The sequence below is a fragment of the Myodes glareolus genome, chromosome 16, assembly GCF_982192425.1.
Source record: "Myodes glareolus chromosome 16, mMyoGla1.1, whole genome shotgun sequence".
Taxonomy (NCBI): Eukaryota; Metazoa; Chordata; class Mammalia; order Rodentia; family Cricetidae; genus Myodes; species Myodes glareolus.
This window is the reverse complement of record NC_142041.1, coordinates 30,308,670-30,329,936: the sequence shown is the minus strand read 5'-3', so window position 1 is coordinate 30,329,936 and position 21,267 is coordinate 30,308,670. Positions and strand designations below refer to the sequence as shown.

The 21,267-nt window shown below is 48.6% G+C and overlaps 1 protein-coding gene across 1 annotated transcript in view; it reads right to left on the bottom strand.

Annotated features, from left to right (window-relative positions):
• Positions 1 to 871: 871 nt before the first annotated feature.
• The window catches only part of Fbxo10 (F-box protein 10), a 50,184-nt gene continuing 29,788 nt past the window's right edge, over positions 872 to 21,267 (bottom strand). Inside the window, exons 4-11 of the mRNA XM_048420393.3 lie at positions 16,985 to 17,134; positions 14,899 to 15,035; positions 12,891 to 12,961; positions 10,918 to 11,070; positions 9,834 to 10,103; positions 8,374 to 8,687; positions 6,803 to 6,984; positions 872 to 2,665 (exon numbers count right to left, since the gene is read on the bottom strand). Of these exons, the coding sequence (XP_048276350.3) occupies positions 2,491 to 2,665; positions 6,803 to 6,984; positions 8,374 to 8,687; positions 9,834 to 10,103; positions 10,918 to 11,070; positions 12,891 to 12,961; positions 14,899 to 15,035; positions 16,985 to 17,134 (1,452 nt within the window). The 3' untranslated portion in view covers positions 872 to 2,490. The remainder of the gene's footprint in view (positions 2,666 to 6,802; positions 6,985 to 8,373; positions 8,688 to 9,833; positions 10,104 to 10,917; positions 11,071 to 12,890; positions 12,962 to 14,898; positions 15,036 to 16,984; positions 17,135 to 21,267) is intronic.

Here is a 21,267-nt window from a genome sequence, read left to right as displayed (position 1 = left end):
ATGCCTCAAAGGGAAAGGCAGAGAGTAACAGGAACCACACACTACACACAGGAAATCAGTCCTCTCTAGGAAACAGACTGCTCCACACTGGATGAAAGAGATGCATAAAACAGCTCATGGCAACACAGTCTGAGCTGGGAACGGTGGCGCAAGCCTATAATGCCAGCATTTGGGAGGAAGCGTCAGCTAATTCGGGACAGCTTGAAAAACAAAGCAGTTGGTTAAGAAGCCCACAAGGGAAGTCAGGAGAGGGAGCTGACCCTAAACACCCCTTATCAGAAGAAAGTTCAGAAGATGGGTTTACCTTAGCTCGGGTGGGCTGCTTTGGGAGCCAAGCCAAACCATTTTCTAAGGAAAAATTTTAAGACTAAGAAAACTGACAAAAGTATTTACTACTAGGGCCAGAAGATGGCTCAGTGTTCAGTAAAGGCACTTGCCGCCAAGCCAGATGACCCAAGTTCACTCCCTGCACCCCACATGGGAGCAACAGAGAACCAACTGCCCCAAAGTTGTCCTCTGACCTCCACATATGTGCTGTGACACAGGCTCACATAGAAACACACACACAGGAGATGCCGAAACAAAGTTCTAACACCGAGCTCATGAGCTGAGTGGGTACATGCTGACGGAGAACCCAATCCAGGGAGACCTGCATGGAGGCAGTGTCAGCCGTTATCTCCAGACAGACCCTGGGCAGGACTCTGGGTGGGGCGGAGGCCCTGAGACGTAGCCCTGCAGCCTTGAATTCTGAGCCGTGGTGGTACAATGAGAGCTTTGATTCTGCGGTCTCACTGGCACCTGCGGGGAGGCCTGCCGGTCACTTGGAACTGCAGCAAATGTGTGGGCCGAGTTAAGACCCGGAAGCGCCTCCTTTAAAATATATAGAACTTTATTTTGGTTATTGAGATTTTCGTAAGTACTTGATTCACAGAAAAGTCATTTCTTACAAAATACCGAAGGCAGCGTTTTATACAGCGACTCACATCGGGGCCACCAGACAAGTACACGGGCAGTACTGAAGATGGGAAAGACCAGGGTTCCCGTTCCCAGAGTGCTTAGGGAGAAGTCGGAGCTCCCCCTCCCTCCCACCCACCCAACAGCAGCACCTAGGGCTCCACAGAACCAGCATGGGATCTGGCCCAGTGTAGGACAGTGACCCCAAAGGCTGGTGAGGGCCCTGCAGTAAAGGCCAAGTGGGAAAGGGGCCATCAAGGCGGAGCTGGCCCTGCATGCAGTCCAAGCCCACCTGGCTCTCAAAGCTTGTCACATTCACAGTACAGTCTAGGGAAGCCCTTTGGGAGGGGGCCTTCCCGTCACTTAGGCCACTGATTCAACTCTGACTCTGGGCTGTGACTTAAGGACACAGACAGAAGGGGCTCTACCTTCAGAGAGTTCACAGGTAAACAGGCAGTACAGGGTATGGACCCAGAGAGTTCCAAAGCAAGGCAGAAAGTGCTCAGTGCCCTGAGAGGGAGTGGGAGGGTGAGGCTGGGGTCAGGGGACACTATCACTGGAGCAACGGGAGAGTCACATGGAGATGGCAGTGTCTGAGCTAACCCTGGAGTGAGAGGTGGGGCCTGCACACACGGAGATAGCTGGGAAGGCATGCCGGGAAGAAAAACAAGCCAAGGCACAGAGTGGGAAACACGGTAGGGCTGGTCAAGGCAGCTGGTCATTCATGAGGATACAGACACGCTGGAGGGCACCTCCACCTAGACAGGCTGGAGCTTGCAGGGGCAGTTGGAGTATGTGTCCTGTGGCAGGCACTGAGCTAATGCTCTGAACCTGGGGGCTCCTTGGGGACAGTGGAGCTTCGTTCATCTTCACACGGCCCAGCCCAGCACCTGCCTGCACACCTGAAGGCAGCCACCTGCCCCCCTTATTTTAGCATGTACCCTGATCATTCCTGGGACAGCTTTTCATGAGGACTTTCTTGCTCCCAGGGCCATGTGCCAGTCTAGAACTGTCTTTAATAAAAACAACACTGCAGTCCCCAGAGGCAGCTGGGAGGCAGGTCCCGTCCCTTGAGGGACCAAGAGGGCAGGCCCAGGAAAGGCGGCAGTTGTCTCCCTCACCACAGTTACTTCCCTTGATCAGAAGGACTCTCTTCCCTGAGAAGAGTCTAGGTTTGGTCTATGTAAAGTGAGGTTCTCTGTAGCGTGGAATAATTGACCTAAAATCTGCATGTGCTGTTTGAGCCTCCCTAGTTCTTCATAACCTCTAAGTGCTGGAACACTCCCAATTGCTCTTACTCTTTCTCCTGGGGGAATGTTTCCAAGGTCCTTCCTGATGAAGGCTGTGGAGTAAAGGGTTTAAAAGTACCTTGTTCTTAGTCCCCAGGAGGCCTAGGACCCTCTTTTCAGGAGTGGTGGTGTGTAGGATGGGGGTGGGGCTGGGAGTCTTCCCAGGCTTAACTTCCATCCCAAGAGTCTTAGCCTCATGCTCTTCTGAGTGCCCACTGGGACCTGGGGCTGAGGCAAGTCTTCTTGCTTACAGGATGGTACAGAAGATGCTGCGGTTGCTGTGGTAACCACCTTCCACACGGGCTGTGATCCTGGTCGCCATGGCTGTCACCTTCTGCCCACTGTGGGACCCAGAGGAACCCCTGACTGAGTTTTCAAGGTGAGGCCGTGCTGGTGGATTCACCAGGCGCCAAGTGTCAGACCTGGAGGTGCAGAAGAAAAGCCAGTGAATACAGAGGCAGAGAGTACTAAGTGAACCCCTGCGTCTGACCTTTGGCTCCAGTTCTCTGGGTCTCCTAGTTTAAATCTAGGTGTGGGTTTTATCTTCTAAGTCAGTGACTGCCCAATAAGGTGGAGTGAGAAACCAAGGGACCGATCCCTGCTGCATTTCTGCATGGAACCTTGGTCACATTTCCTCTGAGGTCCTCAACTTCCCCATCTTTCTGGATCTAGATGTGAATCCGTGGATTTTATCTCTACTCCCCTCCCCCCCGCAAGCGCACACACATCATCTTTATGAGCATGAACGGTCTACAAGCCTTATTTATCATCACCCAAAACTAAAAACCACCGAAAAGCCCTTCAGGTGACGGGCAGGCAAACGAGCTGCTGCACCAGTGCATGGAAACTACTCGGTGCTGAAAAAGAATGCATGAAGCAGGGTGTAGTGTGCTCCGGCTAACCTGGTCTGCAGAGTTCCAGGACAGCTAGGGCTATACACTGAAACCCTGCCTCAATAAAACAAAGAGACAGAGAATGTCTTCCAGGGGGTCTGACTTTCTTCTGACCTCTGCAGACACCAGGAACATATATGATGCAGACATACATGCGATCCATGTGACACTCACATTACGTATCAAATAAAAACCAACAACTAAAGCTAGACCCAGCACCGGGACGCTCACACACCCATGCTTGCTGCTGGACTATGCACAGTAGCCAGCAAAGGAAACCAGCTGAGACACCCACCAATAGATGAATGCAGCTATAACATTTACAGAAAATGGATGGAACGGGAGATAATGACACTATGTGCCAGAAGCAGACTCAGACAAATACCACATTTTGTGCAGAATCTAGATTTAGATTTGTAAGTGCCTTTGTGTTTATGGTACTGTGAACACAGAGAAGAAATTACGATAACCTAGTCTTCACTGTGACGTGATTAGATTACAAATTAATGTATAATGGATTCTCTAGAGGAACAGAACTGAACAGAATGTGTGTATGTATATACATACACATATATAGTGAATATGTATATATATTCATTCCCTCTGTGGTCTGTCTATCTATCTATCTATCTATCTATCTATCTATCTATCTATCTATCTATCTATCTATCTATCTAAAGGGAATTTATTAGGCTGGCTTACAGGCTGTGGTCCAGCTAGTCCAACAACAGCCATCTACTAACAGAAGGTCCAGGAATCTAGGAGTTGGTCAGTCCATGAGACTGGCTATCTCAGCTCTCTTCAGTTTATGCTAGATCTCAAAGTAGTAGGTTCTAATGCCAGTGGAGGAATGGGCTTGCCAGAGACAGGCAAAAAACAAAAGCTTCCTCCTTCGTGTCCTTATATAGACTGTCACCAGAAGGTGTAGCCCAGATTTATCAGTATGTATGTCCGTGTGAGGATGTATCTTCCCACCTCAGAAGATTTACTTTAGGAAAGATCCCTCACAGGTGTACCCGGCCATTTGGGTTTTAGTTAATTCAAGATGACAGCCAAGAATAGCCATCATACCTAGGAAACAGACCTATCTATGAGTGTACCTGTGAGGGAGGGTGTCCCAGAGAAGTCTGAGGAGTATGGAAGACAGCTTGAATGTGGGTGGCACCTTCCTGAGGCCTAAGGGTCTGAAAAGCAGAACCCTGCCATCCATTGCCTGCTTTCTGACAGCAGACATGATGTGATGAGCTGTCTCACGCTCCCACTGCCAGGGCTAGAGCTGACCTGCCCGCCATGGCTTCCCCAATGTGTTGGATTCACCCCTACACTGTGAGGGAAAATAAACCCTGTCTATCTTAAACTGCTTTTTCAGTCACTTTGCCACATCAGCAAGAAAAGGGACCAGGTGATGGGGAGGAGATCTTATAGGAGGGGAAAGGGAGGAAAACGAGAGACTACAGGTGAGACAAAACAGGGGGACTCTGCCTGACTGTGTCCTGTGGAGCTCCGAGTACATGCAGAATAGCCAGCTGCCAATTTCTGGAGACACTAGTCCGGGATGACTTCAAAGTAGTGGTCTTCACCCCCGCCCCGTAAGGAAGCAGTAACCCACAACAGTGTGTGCAGGTAAAAACTGCTCCATCAGAACGTCAGGTGTTTTGCTGAGTAATACATACAGTCCCTTTAACATGGAGTACGGTTTAAAATACATCAGCTCAGATGGGAAGGGGGTGATTTGAACTGTGGGTGCCTGGCTCAAGAGGGTTCTGAGGAGAATATTTGTATGTGGCCTAGAGACCAGGTTTGTGATATTATGGATAAGAATGTGGCTGCTTTTTGCCCTTGTCTGAAAAGTCTACCTGAGGCTAAATTGAAGAGTTTGGGATAAAATGTTCTGGCAGAGAGAATCTCAAAACAGCCTAGTATCGACTGTGTCCTGTGATTATTAGTGTTCACTCTTACGCAGATCCACAATAAAAAGGAGAAAACTGAGCAAAGAAAAATACAAAATGTACAGCTTGAGGTGAAAAGGGGCACCAGGACGTAGAATGGAGCTAAGTCCTGTGTTCAAGGAGATAAACAGTGACCGGAGGTCCAGAGAGGCCATGGAGTGAAGCTGTGAAGGTGAGGCCTGGAGACCCCAGAGCCGTGGGACACTTGCTAGGAGAGCTGCAAACAGTAGTGGAACCAGCCCGGGAGGAAGGAGTGTGTTTTGGCACCAGACATGGAGATGTAGAGTCTGGAGTTTGCCCAGTTGGTTTTCAGTCTTGCTTTGGTCCACTATTTCCTCACTATGCTCCCTTTTGGAATGGTGATGCATATCCTGTGCCATTATATGTTGAAGTATGTGACCTGCCCTTTCATTTTGATTCTACAGGGGATTACAGTTAAGAGATTGTATGAGTCTCAGAAGAGACTTCAAACTTTGAAAGACAGTTGAGACTGTTACAGATTATGGGGACTTTTAAAGTTGGGCATAATGGATTTTTGCATCATGATATGGTGAGAAGTCTAATGGGGCCAGGGAGTGGAATGTGGGGATTTGAGAGAAATGGCTCCCAAAGGCCCACAGGGAATGGCACTATTAGAAGGTGTGGCCTTGATGGAGTAGGTAAAAAGTATGTCCCTAGGGGTGGGCTTTGAGGTTTCATATGCTCAAGCCAGGTCCACTGTGTCTCTCTCTCTTCCTGCTGCCTTCACATCTGGATGTAGAGCCCTCTCCAGCACATGTCTGTCTGCATGCTGCCGGGCTCCCCACCATTAGGACAATGAACTAAACATCTGAACTGTCAGCCAGCCCCAATGAAATGTTTCCCTCTATAACAGTTGCCATGGTCAGGGTGTCTCTGCATAGCAACAGAAACCCTACAACAGTTTATACTGTCTTGTTTTTACAGCTGGGCTGCAACTGTGTGTGAGGAGACTGAGGCAATGTATCAGCAAATGAACTAACTATGTTCTAACAAAACTTACTGCAGAATACTGGACTTGCAATCTCTCTAAAACACTCTGTAAATATACAGAGGTTAAAGTAATGGCAGTTTCCCAGAACCCACTCACAAGCAGGTAGCAGAAGAGAATTAGTAACGTTGCCAACCTCTGAATGCCATTCAGGCCTTGAGAACTAGACAGCATTCGTCACAGTTTCAAATGCATCCAAACTATCTTCACACGTTTTTTTTTTTTTTTTTTTTTTGAGATATTTCAACTCAGGCTGACCACATACTTGGTGATCCTCCTGAATCAGCCTCCCAGTGAATAAAGGCATGAACCATATGCCAATGTTTTGTTTGTATTTCTTATCTTAGAGGGCTATGGTGACTATCCAGAACAGAAAACTTCTGAAAAGAGAATGGGGGACTATTTTAGGAGAACAAGGGTGGCCAGCAAGAGTAAGGACAGGCAGTGGGAGAACACTGTACTAATGACACCTCTATGGAAATGCCATAACAAATCCACTGCTTTGTATGCTATTCTAAAAGGAGGAATGGAAATAATGAGCGACTTACAAGCAATGTACCAGGCCAAACTACGCTGCATTTGGCTAACTGAAGGAACAGATTCAAGACAACATAGCCAGCATCTGCACGGGTGCTGGAACCCAAACTCAAGTCCCTGTGCTCACACGGCAAGTGCTTTACCCAGGGGCCATCTCTGTAGCTCACTTACTTCTTCTTGAAGACCAGGAACTTATTGTTCTGCATGACGCATTCTCGGTTATTAGTGATCTGCTGGAAGATGGTCTTGTTGGTCTTGCCCTGGAAGATGATGTTCTCCTGCACCAGGGCCTTAGCACGGCCCCGCACTGCAATGCCATAGGCACGGAAGGAGTGGATCCGGTTCTTCAGTACCTGGAGGAAGCAGCCAAAGACACTCACAGACTGGAAGTTGGGCAGGTGAGTGACTGTTAGAAAACCGTGGAGTCTAAGTGTGTTGGAGAGGTCAGATAGAGCAAGGGAAGTCTGGGTGGGGCACAGAGGCCAGCCTGGTAGAGCCACTAGTGTCCTAGAGTTGATGGACAGGCTGTAGGAGAGCTGAGCTGCGGACAATTCTGCCCTGGGGTGATGTGGGATTCCCCTCTGTATGCTGTGAATACCATTGGTTAATAAAGAAACTGTCTTGGGCCTGCGCAAGGAATAGAGGTAGGTGGGGAAAGCTAAACTGAATGCTGGGAGAAAGAGGGCGGAGTCAGAGAGAAGCCATGTAACCCCCACCAGAGATAGACCTGGAACTTTATCCGGTAAGCCACAGCCACGTGGTGATACACAGATTAATAGAGATAGGTTACATTAATGTGTAAGAACTAGCCAATAAGAAGCTGCACTAACGGGCCAAGCAGTGATTTAAATAATATAGTTTCTGTGTGATTATTTCAGTCCTGGGCAGCTGGAATGAACGAGCGGCCTCCTCCAACACTGGAAGAATAAACAGTAAGCCTACCAGAGAAGGGCGCTGTGCCAGAAGCCGTGCCTACTGCAGCCTGACTGAGCCTACAGTGCCCCCCGCCCCCTGCTCCTGTTCCTGGCTCAGAAGAGTCCAGATCTTTACCCCTTGTCTTCATTGCTGATTTGTGAGGCTACATCACGGAAACCCTCTGGGATAATCCACAGGGCAGCAGCTCTATCTGGTTGATTCTACCGTGAAGCCCTAGCACCATCCAGTGCTTTACTTAAAAGGTGCTCAAGAGCTCATGGTCACGTGCCAGGACAGGTAAGGAAACAGGAAGCAATGAGAAGTGCGGGGGAGGTTGTGGGTGGGTGCCCGAAAAGTCCAAAAGAAAGCACTTCAAATAGCCTGGGCGACTGAGCAAGTCTTCCTTAAAAATGTGACAGTCAGGCAGATGCATAGGAATGGCTAAGAGGCCGCCCCACACAGACCAGAGGTGTGCAAAGGCTAGGGCTCTCTCCTGGTAAGTGCCTACTGCACAACCATCCAGTGCAAGCTGCAACAGAAGAGACTTTGACCCAGAGACAAGAAGACACCCAGAAGGCTCCAGCACCATGGCTCTTTTGGCTTCCTGCTGAGAAACTCTTGTCCATCCTTTGGGGCCCAGTTTATATGCGCGCCCTTTGGAAAGAAGCTCCTCCTCTGTGAAGCTCCCCCTCTGTGGACCATGCTGTCCAGACTGAGTTCTGATTCTCCTTACAGCCCTGAGTGCTGAGGGTTCTGTTTCTCAGCAAAGTGCGCAAGTCAGGTCTGAGCCCTGTTGGTACTTTGTATCAGACACACCATACACTTACCTTAGTGTCAGACCTGGGCAGCAACTGCAGTCCACTGCCCCGGTTGCCAATGATGTCATTTTCCACAACAGCAGTACTGTCACCCTTGGTAATGATGCCGTGGCCTCTATTGTCATAGATGCCATTGCCCTGGAGCTCCACCTTGCACTGGGCTTCGACCTTCACCCCACTCTGGCGGTTGCAGGAGATGCTGTTGTTGGTTACCCGCGTGAGCTGGCTGCTCTGAACAATGGTGATGCCTCTGTCCCCATTGGCATGGATCACGTTGGTGATGACCTGCAGGGCCTCGCTGCTCTGGACAAAGAGTCCTGACGCTACAGAGTGTGGGAGTGGGAAGAGCAGAGGTGATCCTGGAGTCAACTCTGACAATACCGGCCAGAAGGAACAGCATCGCCTCAAGTGTGCACTCCAGGGTGGAAGAGGCACGGAATCCCTGCTAAGGTGGCCAGGAACACAGGCTGTAAGAGGACTCCTTATGTTCAACGGTCCTCCGGCCCGAGCTCCCACCCCCGGTCTCCTACAGCCTCATCCTCTCAGTGGCAGGACGGCTGCTGTAGCAGCAAAGGGACAGTGGCAGCGCCTTGAAGAGGTGGTGTGGAAGACGAGACCCAGGCTGGTTCAAGAGCAGCGTGGGCCAGCCTCCTGGTGACACCTGTGCTGTCCCCTAGCCTGGAGGAGTCACCTTACATGGCTACCAGGCAGCAAAGCTTCATGAAAGAAATTCTCTCCTGGGGGTGTGCTGGCAGAACTCACTCCCCTGGGGCTGCTGTAACTGATCTCACTGCTCCACGTCACTCCAGAGGAAAGAGCCTTCCAGGGCCCATGAATCTGTTCTGCTACTCCATCAGCGCTTGTGAGTCTTACCCCATAGAACACGCCACTGGATGGGGCTGGAGAGATGGCTCACTGGTTAAAGGAACCTGTTGCTCTTATAGATCACCTGGGTTGAGTACTAGCACCTATATCCTCTCCTCAGCTCACAATCATCTGGAACGCCATTTCCAGAGGGCTCCAACGCCCTCTTCTGACCTCCATGAGCATTACACATGAATGTGGTATACAGATACACATGCAGGCAAAACACTCACACATATAAAATAGAATAAACACATCTAAACAGAAAGTAAAGCCAACTAAGACTTTATGACCTCATGTCATTGGGTATGGGTTAGGGCACAAATCCAAGGAAGACAGGATGAGGGGATGTGTCTGCAGTCAGGAAGTCCTTGCTGGTGTGGGATGTACAGGGAGAAGGTGAATCTCGGGCAAAAGCAACACGTTAGTGAAGCCAGTGGGGCAGAGGTAAGAAGAGGTGGATTGGAGTCTGGGAGAAAAGTCCAGGGGCTGAGTAATAATTGGGTAGCTAACGAAGTTAGAAGGACAGGTTGAGACCAGTGCATGGAGAGCCCCAGGACAGCGGGAGCCATGGGAGGGTACCACAGGGGCTGGGGCACACTCACCTCCATTGTGATTAATGCTGTTGGACTCCACAAGAGCTACGGTGACGGGCCTGCGCAGTGGGTCGTCCTCTTTCTCCAGCTCTGTCTCCCAGAGGATGGCGTCCCCATCCTCACTGAAGTTCTCCTGGGCCCCGTGGCCTCCGGGGAACTCACCGGAGCCATCCTTCTGGCTGAACACTGCCACTCCATACAGGCCATTGTAGCTCACATGGTTGCTGGTGACATGGGGTAGGCTGGAGGACATCATCCACACGCCACAGCCTTTGTTAGCTGTGGTCACAGGAAAGAGCCTGTCACCGGCAGCCAGGAACAGGTGACGCGGCACCCAGTGTCACCCCAAAAGGGGAAGTAAAAGGTAGGTACTGAGGCAAATCGCCTCACAGCTCTGGCTATGGGCTTCTCCTGCATATGCGAGGGACCATGACCAATCCACCTCACTATCTAGGATCACACGTAGGGTGTGAAGTGCTCCAAGAACTGCCGAGCAGTGCAAGGGGACCACCAAGGCCTCTGCAGGGGAGCAGGCTCAGTGTGAACCCCAGTCCTACCACTTCCAAGCTGGGACCCTGAGTGAGGAGCTGGACCTGTGTGTCTCGGACCCCTCATTAAGTTGGGGTTGATGGCTGACAAAGCACACGGAGTTAGGCTTGAGTAACAGAGCCACAGATATCAGACCCAGGCCAGAAACACTCAGCTTTGCTTAAAGTCACATGGTGAGAACAGTAGTTTTTGAAATAACCCTGGTTATTTTGTTAAATCTTCCACTGCTTGCATTAAGATTGGAGGAGTTAGATTGGAGGAGTTAGATGCCCAAGAGCTGGAGTTCACATGGCCCACTGCGGCAGACAGCACCCTGCCTTTTATTATTTTACACGGAGATGGAGCACTGCTTGCTGACCTCTGGGCTGAAAGTGGGTCAGGAGGTAGAGGAGGAGACCCCTGCTAAGAGGCCCGAGATTGCACACGTCCGTTCTACCAGGGAGGCTTTTGAGGTCTGGAGGAACTGACCACCTTCTCAGAACCCACTAGCTGAAGCTGAGACCTGGGCCTCCTGCAGACCACGGCCCAGGAACATCCTCCTCACCATAGATGGTGTTCCCCTCTATCAGTCCTTTGCCTTCATCGCCCACGACCACACCGTCCGAGTAGCCAAAGCAGATGAGGTTGCTCCTGAGGACTGGGACGCCGCCGCGGCGGATGTCTACCCCTCCCCATTGGTTCTCACGGATGACATTTTCTATGGGGAGATGTGGAAAGGTCAGTACCCCAGAGCCACCTCCACAGCAGGCCATGAAGACGAGGACAGTTAAAAGAAAGCACCCCCACCCTCCCCAGAGCAGGACATGCACCCATGCTGCCATTGGCTGTTTTGGGGACTCACCCCCTTTCCCAAGAACAAAGTCTGTGTTCCTCTTGCACACTCCTGTGTCTCCACTCACACTCTACCCCGCAGCCTTGAGACAGATGTAGAAAACCTCCCTCCATTTCCATTTGCTAGTCCTCAGCCTAGGCCTGCCCCATCCCTGAGAGCTACCTCCTCTCCTGGGACTTGGTAGCAGAGTCTCACATCAGAAAGGTGGTTCTAAACACTGCTGCCTCAAGCTGGGCGGAGATGGTACATGCCTTTAATCCCAGCACTTGGGAGGTAGAGGCAGGCGGATCTCTGTGAGTTCGAGGCCAGCCTGGTCTACAAGAGCTAGTTCCAGGACAGGCTCCAAAGCCACAGAGAGACCCTGTCTCGAAAAACAAAACAAAAACAAGAAAACAAAAAACAAAAACAAAAATACTGCTGCCTCAGCACAGTGACAAGGCAGACTTGGTTCCAGGAACCAGGACACTTCCTTGTGTGATAACCTTTCCCGCCTCTCCAACCCTATCGCCACCCCTCGCTTGCACACTCCCTCCTACAAGCAGTCCCGCTTAGGTGTGAAAGTTTGTAGGTACAGGTAGCCCTGCACACGGAGCTGTTTCTCTGGACTCCTTCTACTTCTCAGGTTCTGGGTTCTGTGTCCCCCTTGAAGTCTACCACGATCACATGACTTCAAGCACCCACACAGTCCTCCCATCGCCTCATGCAGATGGCTGGGCAGTTTTGTTTGTCTGCATATGCTTTCACTTATTTCCATGCATTGCCTTATAAACTGTCAATTCCCCAGAGCAGAGCTGCCGTCTGTCTCCTTTTTCACCCCACATCCAGCTCCTGAAACAAGGGCTACACACAGTTGGTTCTCAATAGTGGTTTTGTTTGTTTCTTTTTTGCAATGCTAGGATCTAATCTATGGCCACACACATGCTAGGCAAGTGGCCTCCAACTGAGTTATGAGTATTTGGTAAATGATAGTTACATGCAATCAAGATCCCAGGCTCCACACCGGGTGGTGGTGGTGCATGCCTTTAATCCTAGAGGCAGGCGGATTAACTCTCTGAGTTTGAGGTCAGCCAGGTCTACAGATTGAGTTCCAGAACAGCCAAGACTTCATAGAGAAACCCTGTCTCAAAAAACCAAAAGAAAAAAAAAATCCCAGGCTCCAGTGATATACCAGGCAGATGTGACCTTTGCTTGGTACCAGAGAAGACAGGCAAAACAACACTAAGAAATTCTGTAAAATGTACAATAGAGGAAGTGTCCTGGGCACAGTGGCATTATCTGTGGATGAGGAGAGTTAAGGCAGGCTTCCCATAGGAAGGGGTATGAGTTTAGACATAACAGATACGTAAGAATTGAACAGACAGATTTGCAGAGCAGGCAGAAGCTCACACAAAAGTATGGAAACCTCAGACACCTGTTTAATTGGTGCAGCTGGAAGTGTGAGCTGGCTGGCCAGCAGCTGTCAGAGATGGTACTCCCCCTGTGCTATGCTGGGCCCTCCTAGGAAAAGCACAATCTCCCATAGAACTGGAAACCCTGAATGCCCACCTGCTAATCACAGAAGGAGGTCTGGGGTAAGCAAAAGAGTGGCTTAAGGGCCTGAAGCTGGTGGGGGCGATGCCAGGGGATGGTGGCTTGGCTGTCGCCTGCATTGGCTGGCCATGGTCCCAGGAGTTCCTATCATATACCTGTGATGAGGCCCTTGCCATTCTCGTTCACTGCGATGCCAGCCGCGCGTCCCTTGAAGATGTGGTTTCCACTAAAACAGAGGACAGGGAAAGACGTGAGACAAAGGTGCCTAAGTCACGCTTCAAGGTCCCTTCCTTTAGAAAAATTTTAAAATGTTACTTGTTCGAGTGTGTGTGTGTGTGTGTGTGTGTGTGTGTGTGTATGTGCGCGCGTGAGTGTGTGCCAGTTTTTGAAATCCCATAAACTAAGCACTTGGAAATCCTTATCTGGCCTAGGGTAGCTTGACCCAGAACTAAACTCACAACTCCGGACAGAAGCACAATGATGTCCAACTCTATGGCTTTTCTGTACCGCGTCAGTCAACACAGATGTTGCCATGGTGCGTGTGCCACGAGGCAAGTCTTGGCAGCAGGAAGAATTCCGAGGATGCTGCACCAAGCTCTCAGTGCTGTGGTGTTTCAGTTGGGGATCTCAGACTCTTGTGTCCCCTCCCCTCCCCACTCCTGACCCCACTTCCTAAATAAATAAACATGGAGGAAAAAAGCACAGCCCATCCTCTCAGGACGACCGTGCCTTAAAAAGCAGTAACACTGACTTAAGAGCCTTCCTTTGAAACTCTCATGTTTCCCAGCACAGGCAAGGTACTCTATGTCTACACATCATGCTTACGTAAATGGTCTTCAGCCATGGGATACTAGCTGCCTGAAAGTAGGAGTCAATAAGACATGGAGAAAAATGGTATGGGTATGAGCTGGGTATGGGTATGTGCCCTCAAGTGACACAGGTAAATACCACGCAGCAACATTTAGACAAACTCCTACGGAAAGGGCAGGAAAGCACCACTGAGCACACCTGCTGCACACTGACACCAGCTTCCCTAAAGCTCCCTACAGCTGAGGCTTCTGCTCAAAATCCTAGTCCACCCTCCGCAGCTCAGCCGGCACAGGCCTGTCTCCATCAGCACAGGGCTCTCTGCCATTTCTTTCCCCTCTTACGCTGCACAGCAGAGACAGAGGTGGACCCGTGGGTACAGAAGATTATGCTCCAGTGCCCACAAGGCACTGACTCACTGGGACAGCCTCAAGCTAAAACTGGGACAGGAGAGGTGGCCGAGCACTTGCTGCTCTTGTAGAGGGCGCCTGGCTCTGAGCTGCTGTCACCCCTCTCCTTGTTCCCAGGAATGGCCACGACAGCTCCAAGAGGGTTCAAGTCCTACCCAGATTTAAGATTTCAGCTATGTCCTCTTTCTCCTCCTCTTCTTTAGTGGAAGACTGAGCCTTCTAGAGCCTGGTGCATGCTGGGCAAGTTTTCTTCCAACTCAAATGGCTCTTCCAGTAAAAGGCCTTCCTACATGGTCTTAGTCAGAATGAATCTTTCCTCTAGACAGCAGCATGGTGCCTGTCACAGTCTGCCTCAACTACTGCTAGGATGGCAGACACACCCAATATTGCCCCTCGCTTCCTCCTGATGACCGACACCACAGAAAGATCACAGCATGCATTCACGTGGAGGCCAGGGTCATCTTCTTTTATATATTCATTCATTCATTCATTCGTTTACTCATTCATTCATTCATCATGTGTCTGTATGTCTGGGCACATATATAACAGCACATCTATAGAAGTCGGAACAACCTGAACTAGTCGGTTCTCTCTTTTTATCATGTGTGTCCCCGGGGTCAAACTGCTTGTCAGGCTTTCTAGCAAATGCCTTTTCTCATTCCAGACTAGAGTCAGCGCCTGAGGAACAGCTGGCACTTGTTTGATTTTGTTATCGGTGTTGGAAGTTCACAGTAGCATCTGCCAAACAGAATGCCTGCACGCAGCTAGCCGGAAGGAAGACAGAAGCACCAGGGCGGCTGTGTCACTGGGGTGGGACTATGGACGGAGACTTTGTTTGCAGCATCACTGTAGTAAACAAACAGACTTTCAAATGGAAGACAGGCACAGAGAAGGGGAGTAAAGGGACCCTGGAAGAGCCAGAGAGTCTGGGCAGAGCGGTGCCTACCTCACAACTGGATTTCCGTGGTACAGGATATAAATGCCCGCCTCCTTATTTGAAAAGATTTGGTTGTTCCTGATGACGCCTTTCCCATTGCCAAGGACAACAATACCAGATCGAAGACCGTGGTGGATCTGGTTACACTGCAAGCGAAAGTGAGATGTGGCAGACAGATCCAGCATGTCGGAGCGCAGAGTGAACCAAGATGGCCATGGCCACGACAAGAACACCATCACAAGTTCCCCAGCACACAACACAGGGACTAAGCTATAGAGCTGCCTTCCTTTCACATGCGTGAGAATGCAAACACTAGGCAGGGTGTGGAGATAAATGAATTCTCCCTGCAGCCCCGGAACATGGCTATATGGCCTTTGCTGTTGAAGGGGTCTGTGCTTTTTTTTTCCCCCAAGAAAGGAGGCTATGCAAAGTGTCCAAGCCTCTCCCTCAAAAGACTGAAAAGCTTAAAGAGGTAGGTATATGTGACAGGACTTCCCTGCCTCATTTTATTAAGCCTGGACTCCGCTCTGCCTGCTGAAGCAGCCCACCCCACTGCCGCAGACTCCTAGCATTTTTCTGGCAACAGTGTCAGAAACTTCCTATGTGGAGGCAGTGCATCACCCACCAGCTGCACAGCAGAGGCCCTGTGAGGGGAAGGGATGGGCAGAAGTCACTGGCTGGGTGTGTCTTTTTAAGTAGAGTTATGGATTCTCTCTGAGTTTTCATGGCCAGTTTGGTTAGAATGAGCTAAGAACATCAATCCTGAGTTAGACTGTCTGAACTCAAACCCCAGCCCTGTTAGTAGCCAGCAAGGTCCTTTACCCTCTGCACCCCACGTCTTCCCCTAGAAAACCATCCTGTTTCACAGAATGACTGATATCTACAGAGAATTTTAGAAGCCTCTCGTACGTAAACAAGCATCACATCTCAGGATGGCTACCACCTTTCTAAACTCACAGTTCCTAAAATCTCTGGAAAATTCAGAACAGACAGGGAACCAGTCTCTAGTTTAACGGTCACACAGGCAAGGATTTGTGTATGTGATACTCATGTGTTTGTGTACATATATGAATGTGTACATGTACATGGGGACCAGAGGCTGATGCTGTGTTGTTTTGCCTCACTCTGAACCTTTTCTTGAGGCTTGGCCTCTCACGTGAGCTGGAACTCGCCAACTGGACTTGACCCGCTGTCCAGTAAACCCCAGGGACCTTCCAGTTTCCACCTCCCCAAAGTGAGGATTACAGGGGTGTAGCACCATGCCTCTTCTTAAGTTTGTGTGTGCGCGCACGTGAGTGCCATGTGTGTGCAGGTGTATGTAATTCCTTGAAGCTGGAGTTATAGAAATTGAGAGTTGCCTGATGTGGCTGCTAGGAACTGAACCCGGGTCCTCTGGAAGAGCAGCAAGGGCTCTAAACCACTGAGCCATCTCTCCGGCTCCCCATGCCTATTGTTTCAGGTGAACACTGAGCTTAAGACTTCACGTTTGCAGAGCAAGCATGGTATCACATATGCAAGGATTTTATGTAGTTTTTATGCTGGAAAAAACCCTAAATGCAAGTCAGGCTTATAATCCCCAAAGCTCAGGAGGCGGAGGCAGGAGGATTAAGAGTTCACATCAGCTTCAACTGGTATGATTCCAGCTTGAATTGCAAGAGAATCTGCCTATATCATTCTGCCAACCCCATAACAAGAATAAAGCAAAACCAGACTTCACATGCTCTCAGTCTACAAAATCACCCGGAGGAGAAAGTGTCCCTGTCCTTTCCTACAAAGAATGACCGAGCAGATTGGCTTTAATTTTAGATTCACATGTCATTTAGGACAGACAATGCCTATTTACTAGAATCAGTTTCAAAGTCAGATATATGAGTTCTGAGGAGGTTCTGAGAAAACATCCTGTCCAGCCCATCTTTTCCCTATTGGTGTGATGATTTCAGGAAGGGACTTGTCCTGTCATCACTCAGACACCTAGAAAGAAGTCATGAGGACACACAAAAATGGGCAGGAACCAATCTGAACTACTTAAACATCCTCAGACAAGGGTTCTAGAAAGCGAGACCAGGCTAAATGCTAAAAGGATGGAGAAAGGTACCAGGATGAGTGGGTTGGATTTCTTCCGAATGTCCACACCAGCCTCTGCGTTGTGGTAAATGTTGTTGCCAGCGATCAAGCCTCCACCCTCCAATCGAAGAAAGATGCCTGATGCCCGGCAGCGGTAAATGTCATTCCTGAGCATGACAATCTAAGCAGAAGAGAGAACAAAACATTTCTTTGGTCAAAGGATGATCAAAAACTATCAGAGGAGATTGTTTAGGGGGTAATGCACTTGCTGACAAGCCTGACAACACAAGTTCACTTCCCAGGAGAGTGAGAGGAGAGAAGAGTTGTCTGGACCTCCACACTCATGCTGTGGTACATGTGCGTGCGCACACACACAGATATGTACACACATACACTCACATGCACCACACACTCACAAACACCACATACACGTAGACATACACATGTGAACACACACACACATACACACAGACATGTACACACATAGGCATACACACAGACATGTACACACATACACTCACATGCAACACACACACACACACACACACACACACACACACACACACACTGTGTAGTAACAATAACAAACCCTAGAAGAAGAGCATGCAAGTTTTTTCCTTCCCACACAGTCCCAGCAGTTCACAGTTTGTGAGAGGGGTGCCTCTGTGTGCACCCCATCTTCCAGTCTCGTTTCAGAGGACACCATCTCCCTATCCACTAGGACGCTTCCTTGTGCACTGTGTACTTCGAGCCAGAGCTTTTCTAAAGCTCAGAAGCCTGGCTCTGGGCTCACGGGGTGGAGAGAAGCTTACAGAGCAAGCGGTCTTTGTTAGGTCTCAGACCCAGGACAATCAGCCGACTCGGGTGCCTAGTAAACATATCAAGTGGACCTTGCCACCAGGTCTCTCAGCATCCCTCAGTCCCTGTCACGGGGTCCTTTTGGCCAGCACACCACACCACCTATCCTAAACTTCCCCCAGTCTCTCTTCCCTGTACACCAGACATTTTGGTTACCCAACCTTTTTTCCCTTTTTGTCTACCCTTTACCCTCCTGACCTCTTGGTCTTCTGGCCCTCCCCTCTTCCTTACAATGTCCAACTCGGGGCCACTACTCTGGGATCTCCTAGATGTCCCTGCCTCTGGCTACGCTCTCCCTTTTACCTACAATAAACCTGCACCTCCACCACACCTCGGAGCAGTCATATCCTTCTTTTTTTTTTTTTTCCCCATTCATCTTCAAATTTCATGCTCTTGAGCTGGCATTCTAAAAAGTGTTATGTAGCCCAGACTGACCTCAAACTCACTCTGTGGCCAACAATGACTTGATCTCCAGGGACCCACCAGTCCTGGGATCACAGGGCTGCACCACCACACACTACTTTATGGAGTGCTAGACAGTGAACCTGGCACTTCCCGGCATACTAGGCAAGCGCTCTACCGACTGAGTCACCTCCCTAGCCCTTAGCAGTGTTTAATGCAGTCACTTCCGGGTCTGTCCTTCCCATCAAAAATCCACCTGCCCAAGCAAGTGCTGATTCCACAGCCAGCGCTAAGGGCAGCACTAAAAGGTTCTCCTCCCAGATTCCCTCCCATTTATGAAACCAAGACCCATGATTTTTTTTTTTTCAGTGCTAGGGCTCAAACTCAGGCTCTTATACCTACGAGGCAAGCACTCTATCACTGAGATACACCCCAGCCCATGGCGTTTTGAGGCACGGCCTCACTGTATAGCCCAACCTCATCTGGAACTCATGGGCTTTCCTGCCTCTCAGGTGTCAGCCATTACAGCCATGTGCCACCACTTCCAGCCCATGGCCAATTCTTAATTTAAAAAATATTATTTAGTTAAAGCTGAGTATGATGACGCACGCCTTTAATCCCAGCACTGGAGAGACAGGGAAGGAAGGTGATAGACTAGAGGTCAGCCTGGGCTATATGGTGAGACTCTGCTCAAACAAAAGAAAACCAGAAAACAAAAAGTATTTATGAAAAAAAATTACAACCAAAAAAATTAGTTAAGTGATGGGGAAATGGTTTAGTTAGTGAAGTGTTTGCTGCATGGATGGAAAGACCTGAGTTCAATCCACACCTGCACATATACACACATGCACAAATTCATTTTTATAAGAAAAATACCTGTTCTTGTTAACTATGAATCTTTCTTGGTGTAGCTACTGGTATGCAAAAACTACTGATACTCCAAACTGTTGTGAGATAATCTTTTTGCACATTGTAAAGATGTGTCTCTGCCTAAGGCACCTTATTGGTTTAATAAAGAGCTGAAAGACCAATAGCGAGGCAGGAGAGATTACGAGGGATTCTGGGCAGAGAGAACTCAGGACAAATCCAGGCATGCGAGGAGCTGCCAGTGACACGGTGTAAGTCAGACACACAAAGTGAAAGAGAGATAAAAGCTAGGTAGCAGAACATAGATAAAACTGGTTACTGGCAAATTTAAGTCATAAGAGCTAGCCGGGAACAAGCCTAAGCTAAAGGCCAAACTTTCATAATTAATAATCCCCCATGTTATTATTGGGAAGTTGGTGGCCTGACAGAAAGGCCTCCTACATTTGGAGCCCAAGATGAGACATGCAAATCCACACAGGACCTGGGAAAGCTGAAAAGAATAAAGGTCCTGAACAGAGTCAGACGCGTCTTCCTGGGGAATGTGGTCTCTTGGTCTTTCCGGTAGGCTCAGTGCTTGAGGCTCTTTCAAGAGGCCCAAAAGGAAACAAGACAGAAACACTGGCCACAGTGTGGACACAGCAGCTTCCCAGAGTTGAGACTGTTAGGCAGATCTGAAGGGGGAAGGACCTTGCAGGCTAAGGTTTGGCTCACGCAGTCAGAGAAACACTGCAGACAGGCAAGAAAAAAAAAATCAAACAGAAAAAAATAGGTCCAGGCTGGAAAAAAAACACCCTCTAAACAGGTACCTGAAAATGTGCTTAGATACTGAAAAAAGGAAGAAAGAAAGAAAATGGGTATAGACAGTCACGGAAAAAAAGAGTTAAAAATAATAAAGTCTTTAAAGAGAGAGCAAAGTGATATAAGAAGAATACGCTACATAATGATGGAAAGTACACAGGGCATCTGGACCTTGTGTGTTGCTTTGTTAACTTTGAATTTTTTGACTGCTGGTGAGTGAAGAGCAAACACTGCTGAGAGACGTTGGATGGTAGAAAAAAAAACACTAAATTAAACCAGCCTATATATTTTAAGGATGACTTAACTTCAGAATGGAAGTCGGGGAATGTGTTGTGTTGGAAGAGAGGTTATGCCTTTGTTTCCACAGGAAACAAAAAGCTATGAATTCCTTTAAAATTAATGAAGATCAGATTTGAAGGGAAGAGACCTCCTGAGGATCTTGGCTGCAGACACGAAGGAAGAAACCAGGAAAAACTACAGGACGGGTGATATATATGTCAATCCTTGATCCCTCTCCTAGGGGAACAGCTCTGAGACTGGATGAGACCTGATAAATCTTATTAGCTACAGAGTTCTCATGACATTATTACATGCCATGCTTTCATATGGCATGGACGAAGATTTATATTACAGTTTGGTTATGCAGTACAAATGCACTTATTATTATATTGACAGATGTCTTTTACTTGCTCAAATACAGAGACTCATCTTTAGCTGATTTGTGCACACCGCAATTCCATACTTGCGTTAATACAGATTATGTATGTTGCCTTTAAAAGTTTGTATATTTTCAGAAAAAAAAGAACCAGACACCAATAAAAGCAAGTAGACCAGGTGATCCAGCCTCTCTTTTAGATTTTTCCTAAAAGTCTTCATCCAGAACATCTTCAAAGCTGCTAGCTGAGATGGTAAGCCTCACAGACTACTCCAGGCAAGACCTCAGATAAACCCTGCACATTCCCATCACACAGAGACAAGACAACAAATGGTACAACTAACTCTCCCATGACTTGATCATTATTCCAATTTTTCCAGGGTCTCCTAAAGATGTCATTGCCTCCAGACAACAGGAATCAGTCTAGAGAACACAACACAACATTCCCAAGAGGTAGGGTAGGTGGGTTTTGGTCATTCATTTAGGTTGGTAATACAAGCTAATCGAAAGTGGTTTGGTATAAAACTTTGGATTCAACAAGATAGGATAGACAGTAGAGTAATTTCTCTGAATTTGCTAAATACAAATGAACTGAACATTGTAGATGTAATTCTTACCTAATAATTGTTCTTACTGTATATAGTTGTACTGTGTTAGAATTAAAAATTTTCATTTTAATTAGACAAAAAGGGAGAAATACTGTAGGATAATATTTTTGTACACTGTAAAGATGT